The sequence below is a fragment of the Anas platyrhynchos genome, chromosome 2 (genome assembly GCF_047663525.1).
Source record: "Anas platyrhynchos isolate ZD024472 breed Pekin duck chromosome 2, IASCAAS_PekinDuck_T2T, whole genome shotgun sequence".
Classification (NCBI taxonomy): domain Eukaryota; kingdom Metazoa; phylum Chordata; class Aves; order Anseriformes; family Anatidae; genus Anas; species Anas platyrhynchos.
Genome location: NC_092588.1, coordinates 21,553,758 through 21,570,335, shown reverse-complemented (window position 1 = coordinate 21,570,335; position 16,578 = coordinate 21,553,758). Strand labels below are relative to the sequence as shown.

Here is a 16,578-nt window from a genome sequence, read left to right as displayed (position 1 = left end):
CCACCTGAGGTATTTACAAGCCCATTTCAGTCCCAACTGCCCTATCTGCATGCTTGGGAGATTGGAGCAGAGGGAGAACACGTCCCTGCTGCCAAGGAGCCTGCAGTCGAAGCCTGTGGGAGTGTCTAGACATCAAGCACTTCTCCCCTCCCACGGGCAGTTTACACAGCAGCCATCTGCAGCCGATCCCAGTCAGACCAAAGCAGACAAAGTCTATCTTGTTTTCACCGCCTGAGGGAACCAAACCATTGAATGGTAGGAATGAGAGGGGGTGGTGGCGGTGGTGGGATCAGGCTGACTGCTGATAGCACCCAGGAGAGCACTGCAGGAATTTAGGGGTGACAACACCAGCACTGGGAAGCAGTCCCAAAGTGGCCCCAGCCCAAATGACTCCTCTCATGACACATTGAAAGAGTGAATGTGTCATGTCAGGGCTGTTTTTGAAGGCTGTTTTGAAGGGTTTCTAGTCCCTGAAAGCTTGCAGTACTCATGCCTCCGAAGGTATGTGCTGGGGAGCTCCTTGCATGGCAGTGCCAACACCCTCACCGTGTGATTCGATGAAGATTTCCCTTTAGGTTAAGAATTCAGCCCAAGATGCTTGAAGAGCTCCTGTGAAGGACTGGATGTCCACACCCCCTGTAGTTAGCAGGGAGAATTGGGTGTCCATGAGTGAGACAGCAAATGCCAGGATGCTCCCTGGGGAGTGTTTAAGCAGGCAGTGGGAGAGGCTTGCTAAGTGTGGGGGTGTGTATCAGACCTGTCCCATCTTCAGGGGGCGGTCTGGCAATATCTGCTGGTAGTTCTTTGGGATCTCACCCCCACTATCAACATATAGAGGGTTAAGTATGTATTAGGCTCCTTTAAAACTATCTGTGAATAGCCTTTTTGGCTTTTTGCTGCTATAGATTTTTGTGAAGAAGGAGGCACTTTGATTGTTTTTACCAGCAGAAATGAGAAATATTGCTGACACCCTGCTGTGTTGTGATACTGGGCCACTAGCTTTTTATTTTAATAAAATCGAATGAAGAATACAATATTGGATTACGTCAAATATTGATTTTTCGGAATCAGTACCATAAACTGACAACTACTGGAGCAGCTTCAAACGTGAACATAGAGAGTGTGTGCTTTAGATTGGTTAACTGTGCTCCAGAGTTTTACCCCTGCATTTTCTAGGAAAGTTTGTATTATTTATGTGCTCAATACAAATCCTACTACAATGGTATGTAATGCAAGAAAGTGATTAGCACCTAATGTTGAAATTTGCCATCGTTTAATATGGAGCTTACCCAACAAACTAGGAAATATTTCCCGTAGAGCTGTTTTCTTGCATACCAAAGAACCCCAAGTTTCTATTTCTGGTAACTCACAGCAGCAGAAGAGGAACAATAACAGTCCTGCTAACAACTTCCAAATATCCTTGGATGTAAATGCCTGTTTAATCTACAAAGGATCTCTCTTTAATTATGTGTAAATCGAGGGGAATGGAAAGGAATTCTGCTTTCCAGCAGCGCGTCTCACACACACAGTCCAGGAGATTTGTGTATGGCAATTAAGGAAGTGGGGGCATGTCTTGGGGGAAGGGAATGGGAAGGTTGGTGGGATGCTGGGATCTGACAGCCTTTTATGAGAAGAAAACACGTGTCTTTACAAGACATCTTGTTCATGTCTTTCCAAAGAGCACCTACACAGCACGCCCATATGCAGCAGTCAGTTACACGAGGCACTTTCTGGTGAATCATAAATTTAAGGGGTGGGTGGATGTGTGCACATGCATATTAAACCACTTCTGTGTCTTCTAATTCCTCTCATTTGCATTCCCACACTGAATTTAGAGAGTGAAGCCAATGACTTCAGTTAGAGAGGGGATCTGAGTTCATGGTGGGAATGGAAAGCCCGCCAGCAAACACCATGGTCAGCTGCTGCATCACCTTAAAGTGCCTCTGGATTCCTACCATAGCCCAAATCACTCAGGTGTCCCAGGAACACAGCTTCACTTGCTCAGTGAAATGCCAGCATCCCTGTGCTTCAGATGAGAGAAAATGTACTAGCTGCACATCTCTCGTGCTAAAGCATTCTTCTTGCAGGAGTGTTTTTGTTGAAAGTGCTTTTAATGCTCTTATTGCCAATAAATTACTTTTAGAGACCAAGAGGGTATTTTCAGGAAGGCAAAGGAAATGCATATCAAAACCATTCAGTTCTCTCATTTGTAGAATACAGAAACATCCTCTTTCTATAGCTGAATACAACACTAAGAATCAGCATGTTTCTGAAGTGCAGATTTGGGCAAAAGTTGAAATGACAGAGATTGCTGCATCATCTAACCTCAGTCCTTTGGCACCGAGTCCAGTTGCAGCCCTCAAGGGATGCTAAGGAGATACATAGGGCCTAGAGAAAGCTGCTGCATTTTCTTGAAGAATCTGGAAGTTCCTTTAATCAAGCAGCTATTACTTCCTTATAAACAGGGTGTTTCTCTTAATCTGCCATCAAAGAGAACAAAGTGTGTTAAACTGGCTGGTAAAGGGAGTGCAAAAGTGGGCCTGCCTTGCTTTTCGATTAGAAAGAGCCACAAATCATCTTCCTTACATGTTTTTCTCCCCTTTTTCTCCTCTTAATGTTTGTTGTTGTTGTTTTTCATGCTTTCATTGTCTTTGAAATTCAGACTTCCACCCTCTTGCTTTTGATTCCTTCTGTAATTTTAATTATTTGGTAATACCACATCAACTGTACGTGAGAATTACGTGAGAAGAGGGTGCTGATTTTGTATTCAATTTAACAATTGTTTACATTTTTATTATCTATTTTACTCTTGGATACACTTTGGAGAAAAGATCTCTGTGTTTTAATTATTTTATTAAATAGAGATCCAGCCCCCAGTGCAGTAATTCTGAAGAAAGTTTGAAACTATTGGGCAAGAAATGTAGCCTACTGATTATTTCCTCCACTGATAACTGTTAGCCTGTTAGAAAGCTTCTTTAGCTTTACCAAAATGTCATTTATTTATGTCAAGCTTTCAAGATTTTTTTTTAAATTTTTAAAAGGCTTTTAGTTAATTTTCCAATTTTGGCCATTCCTTGGCCAAGCTAATGAACCCACTCTTTTCCAGTGCAGTCACAGTGATTTCTTTTTTGAAAGCAAGCAGTATTTTGCAAGAACATCAGCTAGGAATGTATTAGACATGAACTCAAGTTGCAGTATAGTACCTCTTTGCAGTTAAGCTTACTGATAACTTCAGTAGTTCAAAACTTCATGAGATTTGTTGTTTGTTGTTTCTTACAGCTGATTACAAGGAGAGTTTTAACACCATTGGGAACATCGAAGAAATCGCGTTCAATGCTGTGTCCTTTACTTGGGATGTCAATGAGGAGGCGAAGGTGAGGAAAAGCCATGCAGATGGTATCACTTTATAAGTACCATCCTCAGCCACTGTTCCACTTCTCTCCTGTTTAATAAGAAGGGTAGATGGAGGTGAGGGAGCTCTGTCTCCTCAAATCCGTGGTGCTTCTCTGACACCAGGGATTCTGGCCATCCAGAAAAGCTCTGGTATGTCAGAGCTGTCAGGATGATGTCGTGGCCATGTCCGTGTCACTGTCAAATAAAGGTAGATGTGGTTCTGAGGAGAACCTGTGGAGCTGTCAGAACAGAGTTTCTTACTAGTGAGAAAAATTAAAAGTTATTTTTCTTACTTGTTAACTCAGTGTCAACCATAAGGCACATTTTCCCATTCTTTAAATTAGCATCTTCCTTTCTATACTTTTAACATCTCCATATTCTGTAATACTCATCTCAATATTGTGTAAGCTAGACTGTTTTTCCTTGTGTTTGTGCCATTTTTTTCTATAGTGTTACGCAGACTGTCCTTGCAAGGGGAAATGAGCCTGTTTTTGAGAACTGGCTTTAAATGGTCAGATACCCTCATACGTGGGGTTTTACATTCAGGGCTGTGACTGCAGTAGTGAAGTTATAAACCAGGACATCAGAGCACCTTAAGAAGTGCCTTATAGATAAAGGCATCAAAAGAGTAGCAGTGTTTTAGCTGCATGGACCCAGCGCAGGAGAAATGAAAAGCTGCAGGTAATTATGAGAAGAAGTTTGCCTCCAGAAAGCAAACAGAAATTAGTCGGTGTAAAATGAGTAGGGGTAATGAGGGACTGTCGGGCTTAAAAATAACAAACAGCCAACACTGTCCAGCAGAACAAACTCCTCGTACTGTTGTCACGTTGAATACAAAATGCCCAACATTCAAGGATATCTCAAATACGGATATCCCCTACTCTGTGATTCCTTTTCAAAATACAGCAGTAAGTTGTCCCCTGCAGTCACAACAGATGACTGCTGTGTGCACGTGGTCATTATGCACATTAAGCAGATGTGGCAGCTCATTTGGCATCTCCAGCATGATGGACTTTCACGAGGGCCTTCACAGAAGCACTAAGGAAACAGTTTGCACTATGACCACCAGAAATGCAGCACAGGAAGATTTTAAAACAATGACTTATTGTTGCTGGAGTTAAAAAAAAAAAGTCAGGGGTGAAATTTAAGAGAGTCACTTGTATTTCTGTGGGAAGCAGTGATTAAAATGTATGTTGGCTTATGCTGATTTATTTTGGGGGGTTGTTATCAGGTATCTGATCTTTTAGGACTGTGAACTGCAAATGTGTAGATAAAATTAAGAGCATTCATAACGTTATTTGGTATTGGGCTGTTAAGCATCGATCAGGTTGTACTGGTAAGCTTGTCACCCTGCGCTGAAGACTCTTCCCCCTACACATACGTGTACACGTACACACATGCTTGTTCTTGTTGGAGGCTTTAATAAAATAACCAGTTGCACACAGCGTGGGGATTCCCATAGGATCCCCCTGTGGTGTTTGAAAGCTGTGGACTCGGAGTCACGTCACCGAAGGCAGCTTTTTCTCCAGCAATTACCTCATCCGGGAGAGATGAAGATTTTCCAGCCCTAATTACAGACTCTCCTTTCTTAAGCATTTTGAGCGACGATCTTTAAACTGGCCCCATTGTTTCTGCTCAGTGTTGTTTTCCCTTTTCACCACAATTTCAAGATTAAAACTAACCTCACAGGCACAAAGACCTTTCTCATCTGAGTCAGACAAAAGCGGCACAGAGCAGTTTTTGCCAGGGCCTCCGAGACGTTATGTGATGAAGCGCTCTACTGGCCTGGGAAGAATTAAAAACAAAAAAAAACAACAAAAAACAACAGACCAGACCTTGGAACCGCACAGGGGAGCGATCTTTAAAAATCAAACAGGAGAACCAGAGCTCACCTAACCAAATATCCCCGTCTCTCTCGGGAGACTAAATCCTGCATCCAGGAAGACTTATCTCCAGCATCGGATTTCTCACTTGCATGCTCCACCTGGAGGGCACTTGATTCGAATCCAGATTTTTTTCTCCTCCCACACTCGAGCCGAGCCATTCCTTCCTCCTGGGAGCCCTGCAGGATGGGGGTACGACAGCCCGAGTGCGACACCCAGAAGCCACCCGTTAGCAGTCGTTCTGCTGAAGTTTCCTAAGGCAGCATCCCAGTTGGATCTCATGTGAAGGAAATGAGTGTTCAAAGGATACAGACAGAGGTGTCTCTGTCGCCTCGGGACCATGGGGGGAACCGGGGTGTTGCCTCCAGCTCCTTGTGCTCTTGTCCTCTGAAAGGAGCTGGAAGGAAAGAGGAGATCTTGTACAGCGCTGGTTGAACTGTGGAATAATACCTCCTTTGCTGTTTGGGGACTAGGGGAAACAGCACACAAGTCACTTTATTTCCTCAGGTGTACCAGAAGTCGGTGACGACAGTTCCCTTTGTCTTCCAGGAGAGCAGAATTGGGCCCTTTTGAGGGAGCGGAGACCTTTCTGTAGGATGACACGTTCATCTGGTGGGGCTCTGACCTATAGGTTACCCTGGGGCTTATGGTTCAGATCTGGGAAACTGGGAAAGGAAGGGTCTACAGCCACATCAAACTCGTGAGACAAAAACACCGAGCTGTGAGGAAGCAGTGGTAGGAAGTGCAGAACACTTTTTGTATGGTCCATCTTCATTTCACTCCCATATTTACTTCTATATATAAATACACAGCGTTTATGGGCACGGTGATTTGTTGGTTCCCTTTGGTTGAACCCGAATACCACGTTAGGTATTTTTAAAGGAATTCTTTAAAGGAAGGTGAGGAAACAAATAACAATTAACAAGAACTGGCTGACTTTTCAACCATCTTTTTAAAGTCTTTTTATGATACGCTAAATGGAAGCTGGTTGCCTTGCTGCTGCCCTACTGAAGATTTTGCTGCAGTATCTGGCTGCCTGACAAAGTTTTAGTGGAGGCTTTTGAACAGAAAGCTTCTTTTTTTTTGATAGACATACCTCTGCCTGCTTATTGCTGGCAGAATTTAGTTTGCAAGGAAGGTAATTAAGAAGCAGAATAACTCCTGGTGAAATGAGGATATTTTTGTAATAAATCATACCACCTCTTTGAGATATGCCTTCTCTATGATTAATACTTTGCTAATTTAAAATGGGTAGGATGATGTAACCTTTGAAACAAGGTTACAACGAAACAAGGTTTATTTGTCTGTTTTTTATGGGCAGTGCTTTTCAGCCTTAATTCTGAGTTGTGACTTCAGTGAACCATTCGGTGAAGAAAACTGTCACCTTGAAGCAGACCAAAATACCTATCAGTGATAGCAAGAAATGACTGATTTCTGCAAAGCCATGCAAATTGGACATGCAGCAAAGAGGCACGTTGGCAGATAAGCTATTCATGTGGGTGCTGGCACATGCTTTTTGGTGTGTACAGTAGTTGTGTGCCGTGCAGTTGTTGTGTATACTTGCGTGCAATCATTGTCCTACTATATTTAACTGAAATGTAGATCTTTAATCCAAAGCACGCTGAAGCCCCTGGGAACCTTTCCAGTTATTTAATGAGTTTTGGCATAGAGCATGCAGTAATAAGCTGTGTTTTCAATGAGTGAGTGATTTGCAGGATTAGGTTCTTAGACATCGTGGGCCAAAGCGAGCTGTGATTCCAGTGGGCACAGTTGTAAAATGAAGCTGATAAAACAGCACAGTCTCTAGCAGTGATTTGAATTGCGACAATCCGTATTTCTTTAACATTGGTTAGGGATATGCAGGATGAGTTTTGAACAGTACAAGCTTTATTTTGTTCTTAATTATTCATTTCCTTCTTTAGTTGCATCAAATTTCATTTCATTAGGGAGGAAATTAATATTTTTTCTACTCTCAAAATTTAAAGGTTGGAGGAAAAGCACTTTATTTTGGGGAATTAGTGCCAGCAATTATGTAGTATTATACTTGGCAGCTGCTTTAATAAGCCGTATCTGTGTGTATACGTGCATATATGTCTTTTATATATATAGATATGCACACATGCAAACATCTCTATATATTAGGGAAGAGTTAAGCAGTGATAGCAAATAATGGTGAAATTTCAGGGTATACAAATGGTTCAGTAAGTATGCATCTGGGATTTAAGGCAAATGGCATTTTTATGTAGTTGCCGGGGTGTGGTGTGGGTTGAGGAAGCTTCAAAAGAGTAATGTAAACATTTGCTAGAGACATTTGTATTGAAATAAAACAAAGGTCTTACCTTTGTATGGGATTTATAAGGTAACGGCTGGCAGGAGAAACTATAAAGCCACACTTTTTGTGCATGGGAGGAATGATGGGATTGATGTGAGTTATTAAAGAGACGAGTCATTTAACTCTTTGTTGCTACAGGCTGGAGGGATGAACCCTTTTAAAACAGGGCTATTAGGATTTTGGAAAGACCGGTCACCCAGGCACAGTTTCTGTGTATTGCCAGCATTCAGGAGAAAAATTGCCTTAAGTTTCTGATTCTAACACACTCTTCCCTCCCTTTTGCCCATGGCTCTCTCTGAGTCGATGGGAGACAGAAATGTAAATAGTAATAAAAGGCTTACACGAGAGGTTTCATAACTGGAGACCTTTAAAGTGCATAAGCTGAGAGACCGCAGCAGGAGTCGTGCTGGCTGGATTCAGTGATAAAAGGGGAAATGCATTTCGGAGCCTTGCTCTCTCTTTAGGCAGGTTACTGTGTTTGTGTCTTGTACCTCGCTAATTATGCTGCCGTGTTTAACAAACAGCCAGCAATTCACATAATAACAGCTACACCGTGGAGGAGCGCCTTCCCCGAAAGAGAGGGTGCTTCCTCCAGACGTGCTCTGTAACAACCAGAAGCGTTGTCCTTATCTTAGGCCACTGCTGAAACTTTCTCAGGCACCAAATGTTTCTCCAAATGAGTTTTTCATTGCCAGTGGCATGCCCGAGCTAGAGACTGGATGGGTGGAGCTCTATCATTAATTGCTCTAATCTGAGATATGCTGACATTGTAAAAAAAAGACATGGTTGTAATGACAACCCCGACTTGTTCCTGATAGCAAAACGGTGCTAAAATCCAGTTTGCGCAGGAAAAAAAAAAAATGTTTGTAAATGAATTCAGGTACAGCTGTAGTCACAACCATTAAAATAGTTCTAAGTCAAGTGTAGACGGGGCCCTGGGGAAAAAAAAAAAAACAACACAGTGATTTCTACTCCTGCTACTGTCAGTTTTACTTAACTCTTACGTTTTCTAGCCACGTAGCCCTGCTGTACAAGAGGCCAGAGGAAGAAGTCTCTTAATCCTGTGTGTCTTCCCAGCAAGGCCAGGTGGGATTTGTGTTTCCCCAGGTCCCGTGAGGCTGCTTTGCTGCCTGTGGCACCGAGGGCCTGTGCACAGGGAGGGAGGGTGGTGTAGGCCATGCAGGGCAGGCAGCGGGCATGGTGGCTGCTTCTGGGCAGGGCAGGGCCATAGACAAGGGTCCCCTGGGTCCCTGGTGCAAATCTTGAGCAAAAAACCTTAAAGGCAACTCAAGTAACACAAGTCATGCCCTCATCTCCTTCCCTCTGCGCCCTGCCCCCCCCTCCTTCTCCAAATCCAGTCAGTGCTGTGCTTCGAAGGAGGGCTAGTAGAAGATAGCAGAGGGAGAAAATTCTTCCCCCCAAAAATGATTTGTGTTAATTTGAATCCATCCATCTCTCCGTGAGGCACAAATATGACAGGAAAGATCGTACACTTCAGACGCATGAATCTACAGTCATTGCTCCTCAGAGAGATCCTGATGTATCGCGGTGTCAGGACGAGGATATTGAGTCTCACAGCATCAATCTATTATTCATGCTGAGTAATCTGTTATTACTGTACGGGGACTCCTGAAACCAGAAAGTCTGCCTTCCCCAGTTGCTCCTACTGTGCTCCGTGTGTCTGGAGGCAGTGGAAGAGCTGAAACACGGAGGATGTGGTTGGTGAAGGTGGGACAAAGTCCTTTTTTTTAACTTTTTCAGTTAAAAACAGACTGCTGGGGCGATGCAGAGCCTAGACATCCCCTCTCACGTTTTAACATACAGTTGAAAAATCCCTCTGCAGAAGGATGGGCTAAGGCACAGCGAGCCTGGGTTGCTTTGTGCCAGGCCTCATTCCACCGCTCTGTGTTCACACACACTTGAAAGCACTGCGCTGACACCGTCAAGGAGTCTTAAGGCGAACGAAAACCCAGGCCATCATATTTCAAAGGCATGTGCACCCCGATCCACGCTTACCTTTGGATCCAGAGGAGACCGAGTTGTAATTTGAAACAGAAATAGCACTATCGGTTTCAAAATCAGAGTTTCACCTAGGGCCCTTCCCCGCCTTCCTCCTCTCCCCGCAGTTAAAGTTCAACCATTTCATTTGTAAATGCAGCTCTGCGATACAATCAGGAGCAGAAATGCGGAGGTGCCATTAGCTCGGTCAGGCAAACAAGCTGCTCTGGCTCCATCGTAAAAAAAAAAACCCTGACTGCAAAGTAACTTCTGCCATTAGGGTAAAGTATCCCCCTACCAGCCGCACCACAGACCTTTATTCCCAGCTCGCCTTTCTCTGAGGGGTGTTTGTGCTCTATTCACTTGTGTTGGGTTTTAGCCCTGTTTGTGGATTGAGGGGGAGGGCTTCTTTCATTCCTGAATCTTCCCAGATCCCAGGGGCCCGAGGGCCTCAGATCTGCCCCGTGAGATGTGCATCAGCGAGGTGTGCATCGGCCGTGTTTGGGAGTCCCTGCAGAGCTCGGCCTTACTGTGCTCATCCTGCCGGAGCAGGGCTCAGGCAATACACACGGGCGTTTTTTTCTGTCCTTTTTCTTAGTTCACAGTGCTTGTTTTATTTCTGTGTGAGTTTTGTTTTCTAAACCAAGGAAAAGTGAAAAGTAGACCCAGGTTAATACACAACTGGCAAAAAGTCCTATGTAAAGCACGTATCCTCGCTGCGAAAAACAACTGCGTTTTTAGTACAGCATCATCTCATGTTCCACAAACACTGTCTTGACTGAAAAGATCCTAGTGATAATTCAGATCACGGTACAGCTTTCTTTGCACCCAAATGGACTCGGTGGTGGGAGAACCTTCTGCTAGGTGCTGTACGAACATGTCCTCGTCCCATAGTACGGGTGGTGGGTAGAAAACAGGAGGTGACCACTGGTTTTCTGCAGACATTAGTGTGTGTAGAAGGAAAGCATGAGACAGGTTTCTGAAGAGAAGATGAGCAGGGGTTGCCAGGAACTGAGGGCATGGCAAAGGTGGGCAGAAGCTTTAGAAATATTTGAGAAATTTCTTCCCTGTTTGACAGGCAGGGTGAGATGCACTTTGGAAAATGAAGAGAGACGGGGAAGGACCCTTAGAGTGAGGTCAGGGATGTCTGTTGATAGGTTGGAGGATGGAGTGCTGCTGATGACAGTGCAAAGAGAATTTGTGAAAAAAGGGGTAAGACTTTTGCTTGGCCACACTGAATTTGAGTAATGAGATGTCAGAAGCACAAGCCAGACCAAAAGATGGCTGGAAAGGACAACGCAAGGTTATCTGGCTATGTCTGTATTAACAAACAGCACAAACATACGGAGCAGGTTTGTAGGGTGGAACAAGTCAGGGCTAAAGACCTTACATCCACGTGAGACACATTTTGGAGGTTTTATCTGAGATTATCTTTAGTCAGTTCCCACGGCCTGAGCAACTGTGAGCAGCTGGAGCATGTGAGGTGTGCTCCTGGGACACATCTGCTCTGACTCCTCCAGAAAGAATCCAGCTGATGCATTCTGGCTCTCTGGTGTGAGCCAAAGCATGGTAAGTTGGGATAATCAGGTGATTCACCTCAAATGTGATCTCCTGATCTGAACTAAAGCATTGATACACACCTTAAAAGGCTGGCCTTCTTCCCAGCATGGAAGCATCTTTGCTGGACTTAGGAGAGAAGTGGAGAATAAATGTGTGAGTTGTCAGAATGGAGATAACTGGCTGAATTAAAATATTTTGGGGAGATACCTGCTTCTGTTTCCCCATTTGTTGTCATGTGTTTCCAGAAGTTTAATAGTTGTTTGCACCACATTTGTAAAGTCATCTCTCTGTCACATAGATTTTCATCACCGTGAATTGCTTGAGCACGGACTTCTCCTCGCAAAAAGGAGTGAAGGGGCTTCCTTTGATGATCCAGATAGATACGTACAGCTACAACAACCGCAGCAATAAACCCATCCACCGAGCCTACTGCCAGATCAAGGTTTTTTGTGATAAGGTAAGTGGAAAGCACGATTATCAGGGACAGAGGAGACACCTTGTTTGACAGTTTATTATTATTGCTGTATTCAGACCTAATGACTTTTTCCTGAAATAATCTATAAGTTGCACAGTAGAATTTGATCCAGCTGTATTATAAACCTGGCAGGTTATCACCCAATTATTTTACTGCTTTGCGGCCTCTTTGGCCCTTATTCCTTGGCTTGTGAGCAATGTAGTTGGACTGTGTAAGGACAGCTTGTTGTAGTTCATGGCACAGGAACATCAAAATAGTCACAGAATGCATGAAGGTAAAGATCTCTGCTTGGAAAGTACTGACCATAGGTTCATGCAAGTGCCAGTCTGATGGTTTATCCCTTCTGTCTCTAACAGCCAGGACAGGTAACACACAAATCTTGTGGAGAGGTCTCTGATGGCAAAAGGCACCTTTCCTTAAAAGTCTGCTAATCTGTCTTTTACTATACACTAGAAAAAAAACAAAACACAACAAATCACGTCCCAATAATACAGCTAATGGTTTCTTTTCTGTTTGATTGCAGTTATTTTGGGAGCGTCAGTAAAACTTAGGTGTTGCTGGGGCTTTCTTATTGAAAGGCAACTGCAAAAATATGTTAAGCATTCCCATTTTGTGATTCAGTAACTTTTGATTTTTGCTCACTTCTTCTTTTTTTTTTTTTTGCATAATTTGCATAATTTTCTTACTTGCAATGGTTTTCCTCACTCCTTTGTGGGAATCAGTAAGATTGGGCTGTAATTTTCATCATCAAAGCATAGAGCCTGCTTTAATAAGTCCGACAATGTCATGGGCAGCTGTATAGATCACCAGGTAGAAACAGTTGCTCAGAAATGTTATCTCTGTGATGATTCTTAGATGTGTAGCATCACCATGCTTCATTTGTGTTTAACACCTGGCAGCCAATGGACTTTATCCCTGCTGGGAAAGATCTTCCAGGGGAAGGTTGGTGCCTGGATTCTAGTCAAGGTTCAGGGATTCAGGAGCCTGCATCTATTTAAGTGACTTGAAAATTTATCTAAATTAGTCTTCCCATCTTACCGTTGGGAACAGAAAGGCAAAAGGCCATGCCCCAGGCAAGACGTAGCATTAACTTTTTAATGGAAAGGGCAAGAGTTCAACTGTTCCTGGTCTCGGTGCTGTTGCTCCTTCCCCTTTTTCAGTTAATTCCCTTGTTGCTGTCTTGACAACAAGATCTTGAGGGCTAATCAGTCAGTTGTATTACTGGAGCAAAAACTTTGAAAGTAATGAATGGAAATGTATGCACCAAGGTCTTCTTGCAGTCAAAGTGCTACGCTTTTAATTGTAACTTTGAATGTCAAATATTTAGAGATTTGAGGCTACAGGTGGATGTTAAAAGCTCCATAAATATCAAAGTAACAAGTCATTTTCATCTACTTGTTTTTGAAAAGCAATTAGAAAAATTTGAATTATTAAAAGAGAAAAAAAAAGGAAGGAAATTCAGAACACAAACTCATCAAGGGTGACCTGTAGCCACAACTGGTGGAGATTTTGAATAATACATGTTCATTGCATCTGTTGGCTTAATTGGTACTTCAAACATCCAGACGAGGAAGCAGGAAATGAATGCTAAGACTTTTAATCAAAACTGTCTCAAAGTAGAAGAGATCACAGGGGTAGTTAAAGCGTTCTGCATATCAAAACTATATTGAGAGCGGGAACTGGAGGGCTCCAGGGTATTGATAATGGGGTATGTATCTGTGTAATAGAAACGTATACATGCGTGCACACACACAGAGCTTTTTAACTTAATGCAGGGCTGAAGATGAATTAAAGGAATGAAAATGAATGAAAAATATCTAGGTCAATTCACTGACGGTGTTCATTGGCACTTGGAGAGGCTGAGGCCTGATTCAGCCCTCACTTGGTGCTGGTGTATCTGTACTGACGTCACTTACTCACTGTGCTTTTATAAGTAAATAAAAGATTGGAGAATCAAAGCTCGATTGCCAGCTCAGCATGGCAGTTGTGTTTCTGTCTGCACAGGAGCCGTGCAGAAACCGTCCCCACAATGCACTCAGCAGGAGGTAGGTGGTGGGGCTGGATGTGGTCATCTTCTCCAAGACAACAAAATAACTCCTGGCACCGGTTGATGCGGTGCTGCTAATGGAGGGTCCCTGGCTCTGTTTCTCCTCCAAGACTGTTCCCCGCCCTCTAGTGACAACGACAGGATTTACTGCCTGTTTGCTAAAGGCAACGAAGCCAAGACAATTTTTGCCCAACTCTTTCTTATGATTAATTAAAAAAAAAAAGTATTACGGGGCCATTTTAAAAAGCAGCAAACATAAAATCATTTTATACATTTTAGAAGGATGAATTGCATCGTTATGCCCCCATCTGACAACCATAAAGAGAAGCTGATGAGAAAACTGCCTAATTCATTACAATTATCTGGATTAGGGGAACTACACAGTAAATTCCTCCCACCTAAGTGCTGAAATGTATCTGAGTTTGAAACGTGGAAGAGAAAATGTTTCTGTTCCTGCTAGTGTTCTTACAAATGGTCTGTCTGCAGCCATGGTGCCTCTTTAGGACCAGTAGACGCGTTTATACATTAACCTAGTTAATTCACAGGTAAACGTGGCTAGTTTTTAAGAAAACCATTTGCTGATAAATTATGTCCTTCAGCTGAAACACAGCACACACGTTGTGGAAGGAGAATCTCTGAAGAAATAAAGCAGCATTTAGCCAAGGGGCACATACTACGTATATCTTAGTATTTACTTGAGCACTTACTGAATTTTAGTATCCTATTACATATAAACTAGGGAGCAACACAGACTCAGATCCAACGTGTGCTTTATGTAACATAAATGTATGGAGATAAGGACTGCGAAGGTTGTAAGCGTTTGTTTGCTCCCCATTCATTCTCCAGTCTTTTGTCCATGTTTATTTTCCTGTAGACAGTCTTCCAAGCAGCTGTTAGAGTGCACATCTTGTTTCCTCAGTGCCAATTCTCTCTGCCCTTGCTATCTTTTTGTCATGTGCAGATCTCTGATGCTACATTATGATAAGGGAATATAATTTTTATTCTTTAAGGAGGTTGTCAGGGAAACTTGCCACCCGGCCTATTTATATTTATGTACTGCGAGATGCTTTAGCCACCGTGTATGAAGGAACTGGGAATTCAGAGACATTCTGATTTTCTCTGTGCGATTAGCCTTGCTAAAAAGAAGCAGAAGCATTTGTCTGGCCAAATACCATAATATTGTTCCCAAATAAAATAAATCAATCCTGTTTTCCTTGCTCCGAAGTACACGTTGTTCTGAGTACACGCAGTGCCTGCCATCTTGTCTCCAGTTTGGACAGCGGTAGAGTAACTGGATTGTTAAAAGGCACGGTGCAATTCTAATTACCTGTAAGTCTGCAGCTACAGAGAGAAGGAGGATGAAGTCTCTGGGTCTGTCCTACCCCACGGGGAACACTTTGGCCTTCATTTAGAAGGAGGTGCACACATGAGCTTCGTAGTGGTGATGGGGGTGTTATGATGGCTTCATCTCCAGCCTGCTTTAAATTGTTGGTGTTCTCAGGACTTGGGTGCCATGGCTCAAGTGGGTGCAGACAGAGCAGTCACGCTTCCTTGGGGGCATAGTTACAGAGACCATCAAAGAAAATCTTTGCAGTCAGAGCTGTGAAACCAAAAGGCAGGGCTGTGGTCAGCCCTCCTGAGGACACGGGCAGGAGGACGTGTTCTTCCCTCTGTTAAAGAAGAGGAACCCTCAAAAACAATATTGATAAGGGCACAGCTCTGAATCTCTTGGAGCTGATGAAACGCCTGTGGCTGAGGTCTGTGAGCACTGTCTGGAGCCTGGATCTGAAGGCAATGTTTCTGTTAGATACCCTCATATTTTTTAAAAGGTGTCTCTTACTCCACCTCTTCCAGCCTCTGGAAAGCCATTGATAGACCACAGCCAGGAGCAAATCTTTTCTTGCCCTCTTTTCAAGCTTTGTTCATTGGCTCTTGTGTGAATTTTTCCTTCCTGAGTGAATATTTTTGGCTCCCCCCCTCTCCCCTCCCTCCACTTTCTTTTACAGAAACTTCTAATTTTAATTTGCAAAAGATCTCTAATTTTGCATGCTGACTGTCTGGGAGCATATGGATCTTTAATACACTTCACAAGATGACTGTATTCATATTTATAAAGTAAATTAGGAGTACTTCAAAGGAGGTGTTGCTGCTTTTTATGTCAATAACAACTTTTATTTTCTAAACTTATTGAGAGTGTATTTACATAACAGAAGCCTGCAACTTCCCAGGAGTTCCTAGGGCCTAATAGGGTAGTGCTGCCCTGCCTTCCAGTTTCTCCAGGGCTTTTTTTCCCTGTTTGAAATGCCTGTATGTTTCTGTACGAGCCTTTGCACTGCAAACAAGCTGTTGGAGTAGAGTTCTTCCACTGGCACACCTCAAAGGCCTTTACAAAGCCATCCTGCCCCTACACAAGGTGGGTGGTTGAGAGTTTAGGGAAGAGCTTAACATAGACGTGATCTAAGATGACAACAATCCTGCAGGTGCTTTACGTCAGTACACACACGAAGTATTTGGGCTGAGCCCTCCGTTGTGCTGGGTTCAGGATGCCCTGTGTGCCTGCTGTGACAGCAACAGGCCAGCCCAAGACCACACAGTACCCAAACCATCGGTCCCATCTCCTCCAAGCCAGCTGCAGTGATGCACACGAGTTTATTCCTCTTGCTGGCACGAGCCCTGGGGGCTGCTGGGTGTGCCAGCACAAGTTTGGGAGACAGATGCTTGATATGGAGCTGGCTGGCCTTGCACATTCCCCAACAACCTGGTGGAATTCAGCTGTGATGGGATAACTGGCCTCTGTTTTGGCATTTCTGATGTGCCTGTAGCTGTAGTTTCAGCTACATTGCAGGGATGGTGCTCGCGGTGATTCCTCTCAGGCTAATGTCTGTGGTTG

General features: G+C 43.5%; 1 protein-coding gene across 1 annotated transcript in view; it reads left to right on the top strand.

Moving 5' to 3' along the window:
• GRHL2 (grainyhead like transcription factor 2) overlaps positions 1-16,578 on the top strand; it is a 60,143-nt gene that overhangs the window by 26,079 nt on the left and 17,486 nt on the right. The window contains exons 8-9 of the mRNA XM_027452539.3: positions 3,280-3,374; positions 11,465-11,623. Of these exons, the coding sequence (XP_027308340.1) occupies positions 3,280-3,374; positions 11,465-11,623 (254 nt within the window). The remainder of the gene's footprint in view (positions 1-3,279; positions 3,375-11,464; positions 11,624-16,578) is intronic.